Source organism: Diadema setosum, chromosome 2, assembly GCF_964275005.1.
Source record: "Diadema setosum chromosome 2, eeDiaSeto1, whole genome shotgun sequence".
Lineage (NCBI taxonomy): Eukaryota > Metazoa > Echinodermata > Echinoidea > Diadematoida > Diadematidae > Diadema > Diadema setosum.
Genome location: NC_092686.1, coordinates 20,425,118 through 20,445,224, shown reverse-complemented (window position 1 = coordinate 20,445,224; position 20,107 = coordinate 20,425,118). Strand labels below are relative to the sequence as shown.

The following is a 20,107-nucleotide window of genomic DNA, read 5'->3' as shown; positions in this document are numbered from 1 at the left end:
TTTTAAATACGATTTAACTCGTCGGGATGGATGGTGACCACCCATTTCTTTACATATTCTGAAGGCTGGTGAGCTGTACATATGATTTCATGGGAGCCCACTGCTGGCAAAATCAATAAAAGATATCAAATTCCTCAATGAAATAAGTGAATTTTCAAAAAGACGTCATCAAATTTCAAAGCGTACCAGGTATCTCACTTATCCTTGGCCGATTTTCACCCAGATTTCAGTATGTTGTAGCTTGTTGAGTGCTCTTTTAGATATGTTACCTCAAAATTAAGATTGGATGATGTTATCACCTAAAAATAAAAAAAAAAAAAATCAGTTGAAAGTAACCTTGTCAAATTTGACCAGTTTGCATGTTATCTCTATAGGAGAGCATTTTTTCCAGAAATAAAAATTGACATGACTGTCTTTATCGAGCACTAGCTCACTTACCCTTTGGTGAATTTTCCCCAGATTTTAATATGTTGTAGCTGAGACTTTCGACTATCACTAGTGTGCCCTCCGTTTTTTCATTTGGAGTCGGGATCACATCAAAAAACTTGGTTGAAATTGGCACTTGGCTTCGACATAGCATCATTTTGCTTAATACACAGAACCTATGGGGGATGAAATAGCTCAGTGGATAGTGCATCAGACTTTTAATCTAAAGGTCCTGCGTTCAAGGCTCGCCCCTGTCAATTCTTTTGCTTTTTTTAAAACCCTGATATTTCTTCTATTTCTTTAGTAATTCTTATTCTTTCTTCCTAACTATATCTTTTTCTGATCCTTGTATATCTTCTTCAAATTTCTAAAAAATACCATAACTTTTTCTTTATTTTTCTTTCTTTCTTTCACTTTCTGTGCAATAGATCAAGAGCAACATGTCCTATCAACCCCATATTTTGCACATGTTTAGTTCATGTCACGAACATCATTTCATAAAATTACAACTACTTCCTCCGACACCATCTTAGGTAGGTAAATTAGGGTCAAAGGTTAAAAGCATTTAATCCTCTGTCTTGGTGAATACATGTCCAATCTTCCCCACATTTTGCACACGTAGGGACCATGTTACAAGAATCATTTAACAAAATAACAACTCTTTGCTCAGATTCCATCTTGGCTGTGTAAAGTGTGGTCAAAGGTCATTCTGTATTCTTATTAGTGTATATGGTCATATTTTCCACACACATGGGCCTCGATAAAGGGATTGTTTTGTAAAATAACGACGTCATTTTGGCTGTGCAAATGAGGTTCAAAGGTCAAATATTCTTCATTTTGTATCTTGTTAATGCCTTGATTCTGCCAAATTAAAAACAAGCGAAATTCACATTACCTGGCTGAGCGCGAAAAAATTACTCAGGCAAAAATATCCACTTGTATACAGTATTAGAATTAGCCAAACAAAAAACATAATAAAAAAAACCTGACCTTCACGGATAGCAGAAAATCCATCTCTGTATTGGTTTGTTTGTGGTCTTTATCTTTTCTTTTTATGTTTGTAGTACATAGTAACAAACATGGACACTGAAACTTTAATATATTCCTGTTTTACAAAACTTTATTGTAATTCTGATCAACCATGAAACTCTAAAATCTCTAAAATTATATATGTTTTTCAGTGCATATTGCTATTTTATATCCCAGTGTAAATAAATTACAAATTACTCCAGTCATCACACTTCTGGCATATGAATGATACATCATCAAAAATAATTCAACAAATCAACACCGAATATATGATGTACATAGTTTTAAAGGATCCTATGGTACAGACTACTGTGATTTAATCATTTTACAGCACAGGGTTCCTTATAACCTTTCCAATTTTAAGTATACATCAGGTGTACAGAAGATAAAAAGTGATATTCCTCATGTTGCTTTACCACTGATTTATTAACTGGATGCACTGAGCATATTATAAGCCAAAGTGTAACTGCTACATTTTTAACTGAGTAGAGTTACAGAATATGCACTGCTTAATCACTTTTGGAGCATGCAGTAAATACTCAGCGGTAAAGTATGAGATGTTAATTAGCAGTGGAAGGTCGCTGAGGTTAGTATAGTCAGACATTCAAGTGAAATTTCGCAAATTGCAAGCTCCAAAAAGATAATCACACTGCATTTACTTGTGTGCTTGACAAAATACTGTAAACAGAAATTTTCGCAGTACATTAATTTTCACGTATTTCACGCTACTTTTGGCTAGCGCAAATTCTAAAACCTGTGAACATATCTACACAATTTTTCTCTGCATATTTTGAACGAGTTGACAATTACTAAGCACAAATTCAAAAACCCACGAATATGTTAAGACACTTAGCATGTAAAATTAATCATGCAAAAATATTGATGTTTACAGCAACATTGCAACATGAATGTCACGCAGTTTAAGTTGAGATGGATTTCATACATAATTCTCCTAAAATGATTAACATTGTTTGTAATTGAAACATGTGTGCAACTACAAAGTGAATGGAAGTTTAAAGGAAGACCAAGGTGGTATGAAGACCAAGATGAAGATTGGGGTAGTGCACACCAAGAATATAAAGACTTCATACTTGAGTTTGTATAAACTTCTGTAGCACTTAAACTTGTACCTTCACTAATGGGGCTGGTCTTTTCATTCATTATTATTATATATTTATTCAGCTGATATATCAATATCATTAGTACCACCCATAGGCAGGTGTGATGAAGCAGGAGATACAACTAATATATGAATAAATTAAAAGCTGAAACTAACACGTATGAAATCAATTCATCAAGTACACTTGTTGCAAAGGAATGAACACTTACAAAAACTGGTAGTGATCAAAACTACTGTACAAATTTTTTAATAACTTAAATATTCTTATATTTCCTCGGAAACAAAAAAAAAACCTTACCAAAATCTGTCATGCTACACATTTCCACTTCTCAATTGATAACTGCCTCCAAACATCTCACAAATTAATTACAATACAGACAAAGTTTACTCACTTTACCTTTGGCCTTGTGGATAACCTTTAACCCATTTTGGAAACAAAATATTTCATACTTAATGTCAGTCTTTTAATCTTTTTTACCATTTCTTTCTGCTAAAAACTTGACACTGACAAATTACACTCTCAACCCAAATACATGGACGTGACATTACAAAAGTCCCACTGCCCATTCATTCTTTCCGGTCATTTTCTAAAGTATACACAGCCATTATCAAATCTCAAAAATTTTAAAGAACATTGACTTGACTTATTTAAAGAATATTCATTCGATTTGAAATCAATTTGGGGCTGCTGTATAACTAAACCCACTGAAGATCTTGCGGGGCAATATCCGGGGAGGGGGGCATTTCATGAAGCATTTTATCCGACAAATTTGTCAGACAAATTTGCTCTCAGCCAATCAGATGCAAGAATTTCAGTACCTTATAACAGTTTGTCAGACAAAATATCTGACAAAACGCTTCATGAAATGCCCCCCTCCGCAGGTTTCCACCAGACAACAACGACTCTTACAATTTTTTTTTGGTCTCATCTACACAAATGATATCTGAAGCAACCACAGTAGGCCTACGGTTTAAATACACTGTACAACATAGGTCTACACAGTACTTATTCCCTATCAGATTTGCATATTACACTCTCACTGCCATGGTTGCATGGACATTCAAAATAATATTCTATTTCTGATAGTTATACACTTTGTTCGTATAATTTTACCCTGCAAATAACTAACCAATCTCTACTGGCTATTGTTCCAAGAGCCACATGGGTTCAATGATAATAAAGTAGTATACTGCGAAGCATCCCCCAACCACCAAGTGGGGATATACACCTTTGTATACCTCCATCTCTATGCCTGAAGTGGGCTGGAGGCATAATGTTTGCAGGTTGTCAATCTGCCTTTTCCTCCACTGCCTCAGATCTCATTTTTGCAATTTATGAGTGGCTCTATAGTGGATTGAAAATAAGAAAAGAAGCCACAGACATCACTGGTATACAACATGAAGTATGTGTCCTTATTGCATTCTGAGCAAAATCTGTCAGGTCTAAGGACTAAGGTCACATATTTTGCCCCCAAAATGTCATTTCCAATACATGATAGATTATGAATAGTTCAATTGTAATATTGGTAAGAATGAATAGAAAAAGTTAAAGATACATTGCATTAAATGCTGACGGATCAAAGGTTAAAGGTCAAAAGCAAACTATAAGGCCAATGAACTTTTGTTTTAGGTATCATTTTCTATCCATATTGCCAGCTATGCTGTAACGGCTGGGAATGCTATCTCATAAGCCTTAGGATAAAAGTAAATGGGTATATGGTGTTTCTTTCTTGGAATGGGACTAAAGATCAACTTCAAGTTTGACAGTCATGATGAACTCAATCACCATGTGATATGGCCCTATGCTCTTGACATAATACAGTGATTGGGTGAGAATAACAGACACATCCCTGCCACTGACATGACAGTCAGAGGTCATGTGTTATTAGCTTTAATGCTCATCTTATTACTGCAATTTGAAAACGTACAATAAATATGAAATTGTTTATGATACTTATCTGTGTTGCTTGAAGATATTTATCTGTATATAATCTATAGAAAATCTGTTTACAGCATGTTCATATGTCAGTGTCATATGCTAACATTAATTCAATTATATATAATTATACCACACACACATACATACATACACACATATACATATTATGTTTGATGTACCACTTGTGTGTAATGAAGCTTAAATAAAACGATGAAAATGTTGACTGCTACTGTGATGTCTTGGAGAATATACATGAGCAGAACTTTTGCACTTTGGATATTTCAGGTTAGTGTTGTCTCCAGTTGCATAACTTCTTTAAAAAAAATTTAAACAAACTAGTGACCTGAAGCATTCATAATACAACTAGCTGATAGTTGACCTATGAACAAACACTAAATGTGAATGTGCATCACAGTTTTGCATGTCACCATTCACAAGGCTGACAAGTCTCAAATCAACCCTGCAGAGAGTAGGTCTCTCCTCAGCTTGTGTTCAGGGACCAGATTAAAACACCCTGATGATCAAGGTATGAGCATCTCTGTATGTCACCCTGATTTATGAGTTTCCAGTGAAAAGACCTCACATAATCATATTGTTATCAATGCTACCACCAGTTCCTCCTGAAAAGATTTTTGAAGCAAACACCAACAATTATAAAGACTTGAAATTCGCTTTGTGACAAAATTGTTCCAAATTCCTGTAAGACTTTCAGTGGGCAGTGACAAGTATTGCACAGAGATCAGGTTCCATGGTCACATGCTTATTTCAACTTCACTATGATGAACATGCACCTCAAAAGAACTGCCAAATTAAGGAATGAATTATCCCAACAATTTCATCTCCAGTATGATGAAAACTTCATTACAATGATACAATCATTATCTATAGAGTCATTTTTGGAATGTTGTATGGCTACCAAGTTATTTTAGTGCAACATAAGACCCGGGGTGTCTCGCACTCACTCGAGTATCGCAATTTCACGTTCCATGCACTCATACAGACTACTACTCAAGAACGTTGCAAACTTAGGGGGCAGGGGGCAGCTTTAAGGATTTCCATGGGGGCATGGTGCACATTGCATATTCCATCACACAGGTAAAAAAACAAGAAACCCAAGTATATTGTAGGCCTACCTGTATTTAGGAAATTTGATTATGCAATTTAAAAACAAAAAGATGAAACTGTGCCCCCCCCCCCCCCAACCCATTTGATCCCTGTCAAACCCCTGGATCTACCATAAAATGAAATAACCTTGAAAGTGCCTTCACTTAAGTATTTACTCAGAGTATTTCTGGTTTTGAACAATTCAATTTAATTAATTTATTAATTTTTTTTTTATTTATTTATTTTTTTTTTTTTTGGGGGGGGGGGTGTTCATTTTTTTTTTTTTTAATTTGGGGTTCTGGGGTCCTTGCACTAAGTATATAAATTGTCACCCTAGTGATAATGTACTGGGTTTGGTGACAAATTTGACCATGTTCAAATTCATGAAATTCTTTGCCGAGATGTTTTCATTGCAACTGATTGTCAATCAGTTGCAAAAAAAAAATTTGACCATGTGTTTTCAAAAAAGAAGAAAATTGTTGGTCCTTTCTCCCAGCCCTTCTGATTCTAATTCTGATTTTATTTCTGAATTTCTTTTTCATACATAAATGAAATACAAAGTCAATTGAACAAACAAATTGAGCACAGGAACTGTTATAAACAGACTTAAACTAACTTAGCTTATCACTTCTGGTTCTAAAACAAAATATTTGTTAAGATTCCTTGATTAGTGGTCTTTGTCTTTTACTCCCCATCCAACCCCCACAGGGTATTGTGCCCGTGGGGGACCCCAAACAAGGAATTGTGCCCATTTGTATGAATATCACTCTAGCAATAACACCTGTCAAGTTTGGTGAAAATCTGATCATGCCTTTTCAAGAAGAAGATGAAAATGATAAAAACAGGGCCTACAGTCACCAGTCTACTTACTCGTAACACTTACTTAACAGTTTAATCTCTTCTGGCTCTAGATAGAAGATTTGTAAAGTATCTTTAAATTTGGTATCTTTGCCCCCCCCCCCCCCCCATTCCCCGGGGCATTGAGCCCCTTGGAGCTCCTAGGTGGGGAATGGTACCCATTTGCGCAGCTACATATTCTATCACCCTGGCGATAATAACTACCAAGTTTGGTGAAAATCTGACCATACCTTTTCAAGAAGACAAAATGTGAACCGTGGTCCCAATTTGCCCCCCCCCCCCAGATCCGACACAAACAAACTCAGAATTATAGTCACTTAATCTAAATGACACATGCCACAACCTTTAGCAGGTTATCATTTACAGTTTGAGAGAAAAAGACTTGTAAAGATTCCATAATTTGGAAGTTCTGTCTGTCTCCCCCCCACCTCAGGCATTGTTCTCCGGAGCCCCAGGTGGGGAATGGTGCCCATTTGTACAAATATATATTTTATCACCCAAGCACTGGTGAAAATTTTACAAAGCATTTTTATGAAGAAGATGAAAATGTACAATTAAATAGCCCCAATGAAAGGGCTCGGGGGGGGGGGGGGGGCGATTGGTCCCTATAGATAATGATTGTATCATTGTAATGAAGTTTTTATCATACTGGAGATCCTATCCTCCTAGGGATGCTACTTGGCAAGAGGGGCACCCCTGTATCTGCCATGAACAAACTTGAAACTACAGTCATCAATGTACTTTACTCGTATCAAAATTAGCTCTATCACTTCTGGTTCTAGAGAAGATTTTTAAGGATTCCTTGATTTTTTTTTGGGGGGGGATGGTGCCTATTCAAACATAATGAGATCCTATCCCCGTAGGGATGCAACTTGTCAAGTGTGGTGGAAATCCGTCATGGGGTTTTCAAGAAGATGAGAATGTAAAAAGTTTACGCACAACACACGACTCCGCCGAACGCTGCATGATGAGTGATCACAATGGCTCACTTGAGCGTTTAGCTCAAGTGAGCTAAAAATGGCAGTCATATGCAAATGGCAGTGCATGTGAAAGCCTTGGGCATACATTAATGTGATATCTACAAAGTTCAAATTTGCTTTATTTAAGGTTTGGTTTTGGGATTGCCAGTTGCTTATGACAGTCTTATTAAAAATTTCTTCATTTTTTTCTGCAATCTAAAACATACATGTATGCATTTATGTGTAATATATATACACACACAATTATATAACGTACACTACTGTATAAATGTATGTACGTATATACATGCGTTAATACACAAATGCCGTCTCAAGAGTAGCAATCATACATGTATGATTTGCAGTGATTCTAATGACATTCCTCAATTTTATCATCTGATTTAATGATCTGCACCCTGCTCTTACATTATGGCAATGACAAACAGATGACCAGATGCACATACAGCACATCCAGTTTCTCCAAGTAATAGGTCAACCACATCATAATAGCCTACATTGGTACACTACAATCAAACCAGTCATACAATTGACCATAGGCATGTGATTTCTGAACAACACAAAAGTATTACGAGCCAAATTGGCAGAAAGTGACATATTCGACAGAATGATTTCACAAAGGATATTCTCAATGTACAATGAAAAAACTATAAATCTCAAAACCATTTTTTCAGTGAACATAATCAACTGAGCACAGGTAGATATCTACTTTACCTTTGAATCAGTCATGAACACACAAGGCTTCCATCCACTGTTTCATATTGCTTAGGTGTAAACTGTATGTGCATTGTTCTTAATTAGTGCCTTGCTATTTTTTTATGTATAGTAATATCAATGGTACATTCATTAACATTTCAAGGCAAAGTCATACAAATTACAAAATATTCTTTTGAATATGAAAAATATGACTAGTATTGCTACACCACAGACAAACACACTGCATTCCATTGGAGAGGAAACAGTTTATAATTTCATGCACATTGATTATCTCACTATACATTACTGTGCAATATAAAACAATGCTGTTAATGAAACATAACCTGTATTGCATATCTTACACACAGAACACTTTCATCTGTCCTAATTCTACTGAGATGGAAATGGCAATGCATTTTTGCTATCACTCTTATAAAGTTTAAAGGATTGACTCATGATGTGATGCATTTATCTCATTCACGCTTAAAATCATATTCAACCTGTACAACTTTCAGCATTTCAGAAAGGAAGGGGCAATCGATGGAGGCTCCAATTTCCCAATTCCACATCAATTTAGTACTTTTTCATTTTACATTTTATAATTTATATTTTAAGTGCCACATACTAGGAAAATTTGGTGGAAATGAGAATGTCTTTGGGAGAGGAAGTCTACCTTTGTAAACACATGTATTCTCAAAATGTGCTAATCTAATAAGCTAATGGTGATTAATATGACTCCATGTTTTGGTTTCTTAGGAACTTAAAAAAATGTGCTGTAAGTTGTGACCACTTAAATATATCAAGTATTGTAACATATGCTACCCTTTAGCAGCTGGGGTCATGTGACCTTGAAATCTCTTTGGCAGTCTCTTTAACAAGGTTTGTAACTTTACAGCTTAGGTCACATTTTCACCACAAGAACATTTCCTGATTCTGTCTTACGTGATATAGACATGTGCACTATCATACATTCCTCAAAGCAAAAGAAGTTGCCTCTTTTTATAAATTCCAGAGTGCTCAAAATCTTGGAAAGTTGGTACATGTGCAACAAATAGGGCCTATTATGCAGAAATTTCAACATTGCATAACTAACAAAACTACCATTCTACATGATGCATACAGGACATCATGTATAATGATTTACCAGCATCCGATAGTGAGTAAATTAATGTTTATGTAAATATATCATTTCCTGGTTTTCAATGGGGCTATTAAGGTCATTTGCTCATAGGAAAATACACTGAACCTGACAACCTTTTAACAAGACACAATACCATTTCAATACACTGTAATATTATGCCAAATATACAACATATTAGCAAAAAATGTGAAAGAAAGCACTTGCAGTTTCAACATGGCAAATTGCACAAACTGCTGGAGTTAACAACTATAAACAACAATCATCATAAACAACATAATGAATTTTCACTTTTCTGACACACCAGTTTACAGAAAGCCAGTAACTTTCTCAAACCTTTGACCTGAAAATGGGGTCTCCATCTGGGGCAAGAAAAGCGAGTATCACAAGTTCGCTTTCCACATATTCTTGCAGACTTATTACCCAAGAAGAGCATAGAAAATTTGGGGAGTTTTGGGGGACCTGCAGGGGGTCACGGTGTCCATGTATGTGTTCTATGACATTGGCAATAATACCTGCCTTTTACTGCTTTTACAGTTTCCGGAAGTCAAATGATGCACCGATCACCAAAATTTGTCTCTCTCATTCATCATACGAGGTAAATTAGCATGGATGGATGGATGGATGGATGGATGGAGGAGTCCAGTTGGAGCAGTTCAGTGAGCAATATAAGTTGCATATGACTGATTTACTTGCTGACATGCAGCTTGTCGAGTTGAAAATCTATGGAGGAAATCTCAATGCTGTCTGCTACATCTCTATTGCTGATATGAAGCAGGCATGGCAGGGTTTCGGTGGTGGAGCATACCCTACCACGCACCCAGCCAGCCGGCGCAGCCAGCAGCAATTGGAGCATACAGGAGACGCATGCGGTATGCGCAGCTCATATCTGTAGAGAGCAAGGTGTTAGCTAGAACAGCATGCATTAAACTAAATAAGACCCCCCCCCAAAAAAAAAAAAACAAAAAAAAAAAAAACAAGAGACCTGGGGGTCACACGCTCACCTGAGTATCGCAAGTTCACCTTCCATGCATTCTTGCAGACTCTTACATGAGAACATTGGAAACTTATGGTGGGGGTAGCTTTGAGAGTGGGGGCATGGTGTCCATTTACATATTCCATCACACTGGTAAAAACACCTGCCAAGTACACTGTACTTTATAGAATGTTGGGTTATGCATGCAGATTGGGGGGAAAAAAGACTTAAAGCCCTATCACTTTTGATTAGAACTAGAGAAAAATATTATTGAATATTCATTAAGTTAGGAGGTGTGGACCCCCTGGGGCCCCCAAGGAAAGCATGGTTCCCACTCAAACACTTTGAGATCTTATCCCTATGGGAATGCTACTTGACAAGTTGGGTGAAAATCAATTATGTTGTTTTCAGCAAGAAGATGAAAATTTAGGCCCGCATTTGGACCCCCCCCCCATCCCATCCCATCCCGCTTCCTTGGGTCCCGGGGGGGGGGGGGGGGGGGGGGGAGGGCACCCCTGATTCTCCCATGAACAAACTTGAAACAACAGTCATCAATATACTGACTCATTGTATTAACTTAGCTCAATCACTTCCGGTTCTAGAGAAAATCTAGAGAAAATCTATAAAGATTCCTTACAGGAAGGGGGACCCCTGGCGCCCCCAGGTGGGGCATGGTGCCCATTTGATGGAATTGAGATTCTATCCCCCTAGGGATGCTACCTGCCAAGTTTGGTGAAAATTAGTGATAGGGTTTTCAAGAAAAAGATGAAAATTTACCATTTCTGTCCAAATTTAGGGTCCTTGGGGCCCCCCAGGTGGGGCATGGTGCCCATTTGATGGGAATGAAATTCTTTCCCCCTAGGGATGCTACCTGCCAACTTTGGTGAAAAGTCATAATGGCATTTTCAAGAAAAAGATGAAAATGTACAATTTGGGCCCCATTAGGACCCCTCCCCACCCCCTCCCCTGGGTCCCAAGGGGAGCATCCCTGATTCTGCCATGAACAAACTTGAAACTACAGTCATCAATGTACTAATTCATAGTATTAACTTAGCTCTATCACTTCTGGTTCTAGAGAAGAAGATTTTTTAAGATTCCTTAATTTTGGGGGGTTTGGGCCCCTCTTGGGGCCCCCAGGTGGGGTATGGTGCCCATTTGAACAAATTGAGATCCTATCCCCCTAGGGATGCTACCTGCCAAGTTTGGTGAAAATCGGTCAAGGGGTTCTCAAGAAGAAGATGAAAATGTTAAAGTTTACGCACGACGCACGCCGGACGCCGGACGAAGAGCAATCGCAATAGCTCACTTGAGCCTTAAGCTCAGGTGAGCTAAAAAGCAACCAAAGTTTTCAGGAAGAGAAAATGACCTGTGTTTTGGATTTGTATCCAACCTGCACTGAGAATTTCAGAGTTGATGGATCTTCCTGCAATGCTACAATATTAGTAATCTTCTCATCGTAAGTTCTGCATATTCAGTGCGATACATATATATTTTGTCTGAATTCTACAGATTCCATGACAACAAGATTCAACTGCTCATCAATTAACGAAGATGGTAAGCATCATTGTGGCTGAGAAAAAACACTGTAATTCTTGACACCAGGGGTAATTAATGACACTTTTTGGTATCATTAAGTTTGCCGTTAACTTTCACATGAGTCTTTGGTGCAGGACGTGTGCTAGTAGCACTCTTGTTAATCTGGTCAGCAACGTACTCTCTTGGAAGCAGCTGCATTGTAACAAAAATACACAGCCTTTAAGAAATAGGATCTTGGAATCCTCTGGAGGTGCCAGTTTTTATATCAGAACAACATTTAGTGAGTTATCATCTTTTTTATCATACTTTTGTATGGTTTTCATCATTAGACTCTGGAAAGATACCTTTCAAGCCATAACAACTTGTTTTTATCAAGTCCTGGCAACAGGCGCCTGTGCTCTGGAAACTCACACAATGCGCACTTATCCATCCAGCTGCGACACAAACCACCATTGTGACATCACCCATGCTAAGGAACTTTAAACTTTGGAAAGGACAACACCACAATGCTGCTTTTCATAGCAATAGTAACAGGCGCATATGTTAGAAACACACAAAACAAGTGCACAACAAGTCAACAAACCTCCTTGTGGCATCATCATTAACTTACTGACAACGCAGTTAAACTGAGTTTTGTTGTCATTGATTCCTAGTGACATGCTAGGGGAACTTAGTGTATAAGCTGTTATTTTTGCACACTGGGACAGATATTTTCGCGAATGAGCAGATCACTGACATTTTTTTCTGACAAATTAAAACTCCAGGAGGAAATCGCCCATGACATTCTCTTTGTTGACGACTGTGCCCTGTATGCTAGTATCCAGTCTGACATACAGGAGAGTGCTGACAAATTCACCAACGCCTATGACGACTTTGGTCTGATGATAAGCATGAAGAAGACTGAAGCCAGCTCCTGCAATTACCTACACACAGCTAACCATCATGGTCAATGGCGAGAAGTTGAAAGTGGCAGACAAATTTGTTTACCTTGGCTGCACACTGTCACGAAATATCAGCATCAACAAAGAAGTCTCAGAATTGCAAGGGCTTCTCGGCTTTCCGCAGACTCAGAGACAGGGTGTGGGAGAGAAGATGAATAAGTCTTCAGACCAAACTAAAAATATACCGCACAGTTGTCTTGCCCTCTCAGCTGTACGCCTGCCAAACATGGACACCGAGATACAGTTGAACCTCTATTATCCGGCCTCCCTTTATCCGGATCTCTCTATTATACGGACGCAATCTCGCCGTGATTTTTTTTATATTTTTTTTTATATAATTACGGGAGGAAAGGGAGATTCCCAACTCCTTGAGAACTCCTACACAAACACACATGAATTACATATTACTTCCAACATGATCAACATACATTACATCAAATTTCCCTCCATATCATGCTTACCCTCAGACATTTTAACATCCCCGAACATCCCCAAATTTAACAATGAAAAGGTTGCAGTATACACATTACTACATGTGGTACTACAACGGGCTACATCAGTACATGTGTATGTATATGTACATATATAAAGCATTGAGTCTCCCGTATCCGGCCAAATCCCTTATCCGGATGAGCCCCGGTCCTGACTTGTCCGGATACGAGAGGTTCAACTGTACTGCAGAGAGCCCAGATGCAAAGTATTCATGCAATGCTCAAGCACTCCCAGCTAAGATGGGCAGGGCATGTACTTTGAATGTCCGCCAAACGTTTGCCAAAGTGACTGCTCTGTGGTGAATTAATGGAAGGTAAGCGCTCTCAAGGAGGCCAGAGGCCAGCGCTGCAAGGACACACTAAAAGATTCTGTGAAATGCTGTAGCATCAACCCGGACACATGGGAAACAACAGCACAAGACCGATCTGCCTGGCAATCCGTGGTTAGCTCTGGTGTATCAGGCTACGAAGTGAGATGTGTGGAAGAGCAGGAACAAAAATGGCAGCAACGAAAAAGCACAGCGACCTCTCAGTCTGGCCTACCTCTGGCATTTCCATGTCCACACTGCACCAGATATTTTCGGGCAAGGATCAGACTGATTAACCATCTTCGCACTCATGGAATGGATACTAGAAGTTGTGGTCATCTTCACCTGGGAAGGACGAACATCACCATCGCTGCTTTGAAAATTGGCATTAATCATGGACAAAATATATCAATAAAGCATACTCACTTTCAGCTTGATCTAATAATTCCTTCATTGTTGTTGCTCTGGTGGTTTATATCATGTTTTTTGTTTTTGTTTTTTTTGTTGGGTTTTTTGGTCCCATTCATTGCACAGCTAGCACGGCTTGGTAAAGATTAAGCACTTGAATAGACCCTGTACTTCATAGCCTCTTTTCTCAGTTCACACTCTTCCGGAGTATGTGCTTTCTTTCCAATATTTAGATAGGTTAAGAGGGTCCATTTGAATTAAGCTATACATCATTTTAAAGCTTAAAGTCTGCTCTTAACTAAAAATCCATGTCTGGCAACTTTTTGTTGGTTTTGTGAAGCAAGGTCACATATATACTCACAAATGAACCTTGTATTTATTCATTTTGGAAGAAGAGTTTGAAAGATTCTTAACCTCTTTGGAAGCCTTTTTTTTTTTAAGGGGGGGGGAGGGGTGACTAATTAATATCCAATCACCAATGGATGCTACTGCAAAGGTTTGGTGAAAATCTGTAACTGGGTTTTCAAGAAGAAACTAAAATGTGAAAATTGGAACCCCCCTCCCCCCAACACACACTGAAGCCCCACAAGAGTATCCCCAGATAAACTTGACTGTGCAGTCATCAATGAACTTACTCATAGAATTCTATCACTTCTGGTTCTGGAGAAGAAAATTTCTAAAGATTCTGGGGGGGGGGGGGGGGGGGGCTTCTTGGCCCCCTGCAGGCATCGGGGGTTAGGGAGGGGAAGGTGCAGACATTGTGCTCATTTTTTACCTATCAGGATCCTATCATCCTGGGGATGCTATCTTAGAAGTTTGGTGGAAATCTGTTGCAAGGTTCTCAAAAAAAAGCTGAGAATGTGAAAATTTGTGAAGATCCATGATAGGGTTTTCACCAAAAAAAAAAAAAAAAAATGTGGAAAAGTTATGCACGACACATGCCACATGGTGAATGATGGCAGTATAGTTTCCACTGCTCTTTCTGTTCTACCCTACATTTCTTTATCTTTTCAGTACTGTGTATACCTGCAGCCTAGAACTATGAAAGCATGATAGAAACACCCAACATTGATTCACAAACTTTGGTGTCTTTAATTTCTACAAGCTCATCTTTACAATGATATCATATATATATATATATATATATATATATATATATATATATATATATATATATATATATATATATATTTGTCTTACAAGTTGAAAGAAATGCAATGAGAGGTGCAACAAGATAATTACAATTAATGTGGAGGATAAGATCTACAATCAAGCTTCCTAGAGACTTGGCAATAAACAAAACAGGTCAATTAATATGCTTCATGACACCAAGTGTAAAGTTCAAAACATCACAAGATCATTTTAAAAAAAATGGATAGGAGGTATCACTTTTTGTATATGTAAGTAACTTTTACATTCTAAGTTGTTGTCTGTTTGTATTTTTGGCTAAATCACTATTACTTGGAGTTTCTCTTTCAAAGTGATGGGTCATCACACACAATCTGCATACTGGCCCAAGACAGAGTTGCAAAGTTCTGTTACATTCCATAACAAGAGAGGACTAGCTGTATCATGGCTTGTTTGATGTCATGGGGAAGAGAAGATACATGCCAGTAAGAAGTCCTCAGTTTTGTGATTTGGAAGTCTGTAGCCATGAGGTGTAAATTATATACACATGAATTCATAAATTTGGCATTGTTATAATCCTGTATGTGGTACTTTACACTGGCTATTCTCTGTTGGTAGAAGAAATTCCAAGCCGCAATGATCCATATCAATCCAGTACCTCTCTAATTCACTTCTGTACCTAGCTGAGCCAACCAGCCAATCCTGACCATGATGTGTAGTATTTTGTCTTTGCATCGATGTGTACATCGTTTTCCCCCAGTCCCTCTGCAAACTCTGCATCTGGAACAGTAGCAAGTGCCTCCTGTGAGCTCCTGCTTGTGTCACAGACCTACAATACACAGTGCATGAAAAGTGAGATAGGAATCGAGAATGTCAAAGCAAAAAAAAAAAAAATCAATAGATTTGTGGGTGAATGGGGAATATAACAGATATAGACGAGGTTCAAATGACGTCATCACGTCATGCTGAGGCCCCCCCCCCCCCCCATACGTGTTGGCAAGTGCATACTGAGCGTTACATCCCATGTCCCATGACAGCTAGGCAGATGGGTATGCGTCTAGAGCTACAGACTAAATACACAAGATTTGTTTTTGGCCCTCAGGCAACAAATCATTTGATGTCACGGCACTACAGCAATTTGACTGCTGTGCGTAGTTGAATGGGATGCCTCCGCTCATTATGCAATTACTGTGCAATATGTACATAACTGTTCATTCTATATTTTAATGAATCAAATTGATCTTTACCACTGACCAAGGATTGACCTTTAACCTTCTCTGCAAAAAGGAAACATTATCCGACTAATTTCTCTCCATTATACCAAATAGCATTTGACTCATATTGGGTGGAATTGAGAACATTAAAAGTGAAGAACATTAAATTGAATTTTTGGAACCTTTGGCCTTGGCCTTTGATTATTCATCTGCTATTTCAAGCATCAAATTGTTTTTCACTTTCTTTCCTTCTCACCACAAATCATCGCTGAAATGGCAAGCTAATATTAATGATTTGAGAATGACAGTCTTAACCAAAGTAAAATTATTATTGACCTTGAGCTACTATCACTGTGATATTCATGCAAACAATTGTTGATATATTTCTACCATGTCTACCAGCTTTACATCATCCCTGGACATTCCTACTGTAGATGAAGTGATGATGGGAAGTGGCTGTTTTTTTTTCTGTTCATCTAAGTTGTTGTTTGTGTGTGTTTTTTAATAGTGGCCCTTCGATATATGCACTGACATAGCAATGCACCCGACACACTGCGAATCCCATTGAATTATCTTATTTCTTATTTTGGAAGTCCCCCCAGTTACAGCCGACATTAGTTACAGTGTTTTAAAATCGAGTAGGTCTATACATGTCTATTACTGTAAAAATGGAAATGTTTGCGGTTTTGAAATTTTTGTGCATTTCGTGCAAACAGGAAATAGCACAAAAATAAAAGCCCACAAATATTTTTGCTTGCCACATGTTCCAGGTAGTTTAGGTCTTGTTTCTTGTCTTTTTTTTTTCTTTAAAACCACACAAAACCCATCTTACCAGGTCGAGCGCGAAAAATTGCGCCCACAAAAATATCCACTTTTACAGTACTTTATCGGTCTCCTCTTTTGGATACTGTCCTTTATGAAGACTTCCTAAAAAGACTACCATAATCTGACCAAAGAAAAGAATAAATAGAAACAGTGAACTTTTGAGCAGCAGACCAACATTAGCTGAATACGACATACAAAAACCTGATTGAATTTTGAGTGCACTAAATGACTACATTGCAATCTTAAAGGAGACCTCCGGATGATTTTCAGATTTTTACATTTGAACAACTATAAATAAGTTATACTGAGGACAGAGTTTAAGAATTTGTGACAATTTGGATGAAGAATAAGAATATTTTTTAGAATTTAGAACAAACTGCAATGAACAAGGATGATGACATGGCAGAGTCACCATAAGAATGCATGAGTTGGGGCTCAAGGAATCAGAACAAAAGAAGAAGGCATGCATAGATTATACACAGGTGAACTCGCAAGCAAGCATTATTGTAATGGAATTACACTGCTACATTTCTGAAATATGTGAACCTCCTATGTCATCATCCTTGTTCAGTGTAATTTGTTTAAGGTTTTTCAAAGTATTGTTTCTCTGCTCAAGAACCACAATGAATTCCACAAATCTATACATGGAGTTGTCAATTTATGCACTACATGATGTGAAATTATGAAAATCATCTGGAATGTCCCTTTAAATCATAAACAAAGCAGGATTTTTTTTTTTCATTTAATTCCATTATCATTTCTAAAATTCTTTGTTGTATCTGTTAAGAATATATTCATTTCAATAGGCTTATATTTATAGCATAATGTATCATCTTCATCCCTGTTTAACTTTTTTTCTGCAAATCTTTATAAAAATTTCACAAACTAAAATTAATGTCCTGTCATAACTTACATATAGAGCAAAATAAAGTAGTCGTGTCATTTAGATTTTAATATTCAAAACACACACATGCCCATAGACACTCACAGACACATACACACAAGATACCCTGAACCAAAAGGCAAACATCCTAATTCAGAAGCAGTACCATTTTACACTTTGTTTGAAATCTGCATGATTACAATGATTACAAAAGCTACCTCACATTCACTACAGATAATTGACTGCTAATTCCTAGCAATTTTTTAGTCCAGTATATGAGAGATAATACAAGCCATCATCAGATGTTAATTTGTCAATATCCTCCACCAATATGAGTGTTCATGAATTGCCCTTTCTTTCTGACAATTATGCAGTATTTTACTTTGTAACACTGAAGAAAAGTGTTAGAGGAGAAGTAAAGAGAATCTCTCCTTCATACCTATGCTCCATGCCACTGAGAAGTTACGTGCTCCTTCACAGGTGTTAGTAAATTGTTTTGATGAAAGGTAGTACTTTTGTTAAAGAATACATCATAATTCCTCGATAACAACAAACCTAGAGAGCAGCAGTTCACTGACCCTCTGAATATTTTCAGCAGCAATCATTTAGTAAGCAGAGAACAAGGCAAGCAAACAAACAAAAACAAAAACCTGTAAAAATTGTACTTCTTTAAGTGTACAATGCGACTAACTTTTTTTTAAATCCAAAATATTTAATATTCAGGAGCTAAACCTGGGGAACAAAATTATGTGCAAATGTGCACAAGATGTTAAATGTTGACTTTTTATCAAATTATGAATGATATTCTTCTTTTCTTTTCTCTTCAGTCCTGAGGTATTAGGTATTAGTAACAAGAAGATATGAAGAAAACTGGAAAGATTTATTCCATGTCATATTACCATCATGTTCTAAACAGGATGTCAGCATTTTTTTTTTCTTCTGAATACAGCTTAAAAGTTGTTAAAGGGATCATATAGTTTCGGTTGAGGCTTAACCTCAGGTTTTTATAATTTTTTGGTGAGATAGTGAGAAACCTCTTATGAAATATGAAAGAGCATGTATTCCATGAGGATTTCAACGTTTATTTGATGAAAATTGATTTTGAAATGGCTGAGATATCCAAAACAGAGTGATCCTAATAAAGTGTGGGACGCACATTTTATTACGATCGTTTTGTTTTACTTTATTTTTTGATGTTTCAGCTAGTCCAACCCCGATTTTCATCAAATAAACTTTGAATTCCTCTTAAAATGGTATGCTCTGTACTATTTCATAAGTGTTTTCTTGGTATCTCGCGAAAAAGTTAAAGCCCAATTTTCATTTCCACCAATACTGTACCATCCCTTTAAAATGAAGAACCTCTTTTTTGGTCTCAATATTCAAACTCTATGGGAGAGAGGCTTGGAGAATAGGACATCAAAGCCAGAGGTAATGTAAACCATTCAATTGTCATGCTATAGGACCTACACATAAATTTGCACTAACTGTGAAGAGATTCCACTCCTTCTCTTTCTATCAATTCAAAATTTCTGTTTACTTCCATCTAACAAAAGGATGAAACAAAATACAAAGTACCGGTAAACCAAATACCAAGCACCTGAACATTCAACGTGCACAAACTCCTGAAGTTCGTTTCAGTCCAACCAATATCTTCAGTCACGACCCTAATGGAGTCAACCTAATATGATTTGTTTTTTATACCTCATGATTTGGTGTTGGTATGAAGCTTACATTTATTGTATAATCTTGTGTATTATATTGCACAGATGCAAGTTGGCCGATGCCTACAATAACTTTCATTCCAATAAACCCCTTCATTTCTTATCTGTCAGACTATGTAATTCGATGTGGATGGACAGTTTATATACTACAACAGTAAATCATTTCACTGAGACACCCTTTGTCAAATCAAACTGGGCATTCCAAAATTGATACCAGGTCGGGTTTTCCTCAAACATTCACTGGTTTTGTTTTGTTTTATTTTATTTTTTTGCTATCAAAGTCAATGTCCTTCACTGCTAAAACCTTGAATGGACTACAAACCTTGCTACAGTCAGAAAGCATGATGCCATCAAAATGTGATGTATACCATATTGTAATAAACACATTT

At 37.3% G+C, this 20,107-nt stretch overlaps 1 protein-coding gene across 1 annotated transcript in view; it reads right to left on the bottom strand.

Annotated features, from left to right (window-relative positions):
- Positions 1–15,389: 15,389 nt before the first annotated feature.
- The window catches only part of LOC140240637 (6-phosphofructo-2-kinase/fructose-2,6-bisphosphatase-like), a 141,955-nt gene continuing 137,237 nt past the window's right edge, over positions 15,390–20,107 (bottom strand). Inside the window, exon 16 of the mRNA XM_072320393.1 lies at positions 15,390–15,904. Coding sequence (XP_072176494.1) covers positions 15,755–15,904 — 150 coding nt within the window. The 3' untranslated portion in view covers positions 15,390–15,754. The remainder of the gene's footprint in view (positions 15,905–20,107) is intronic.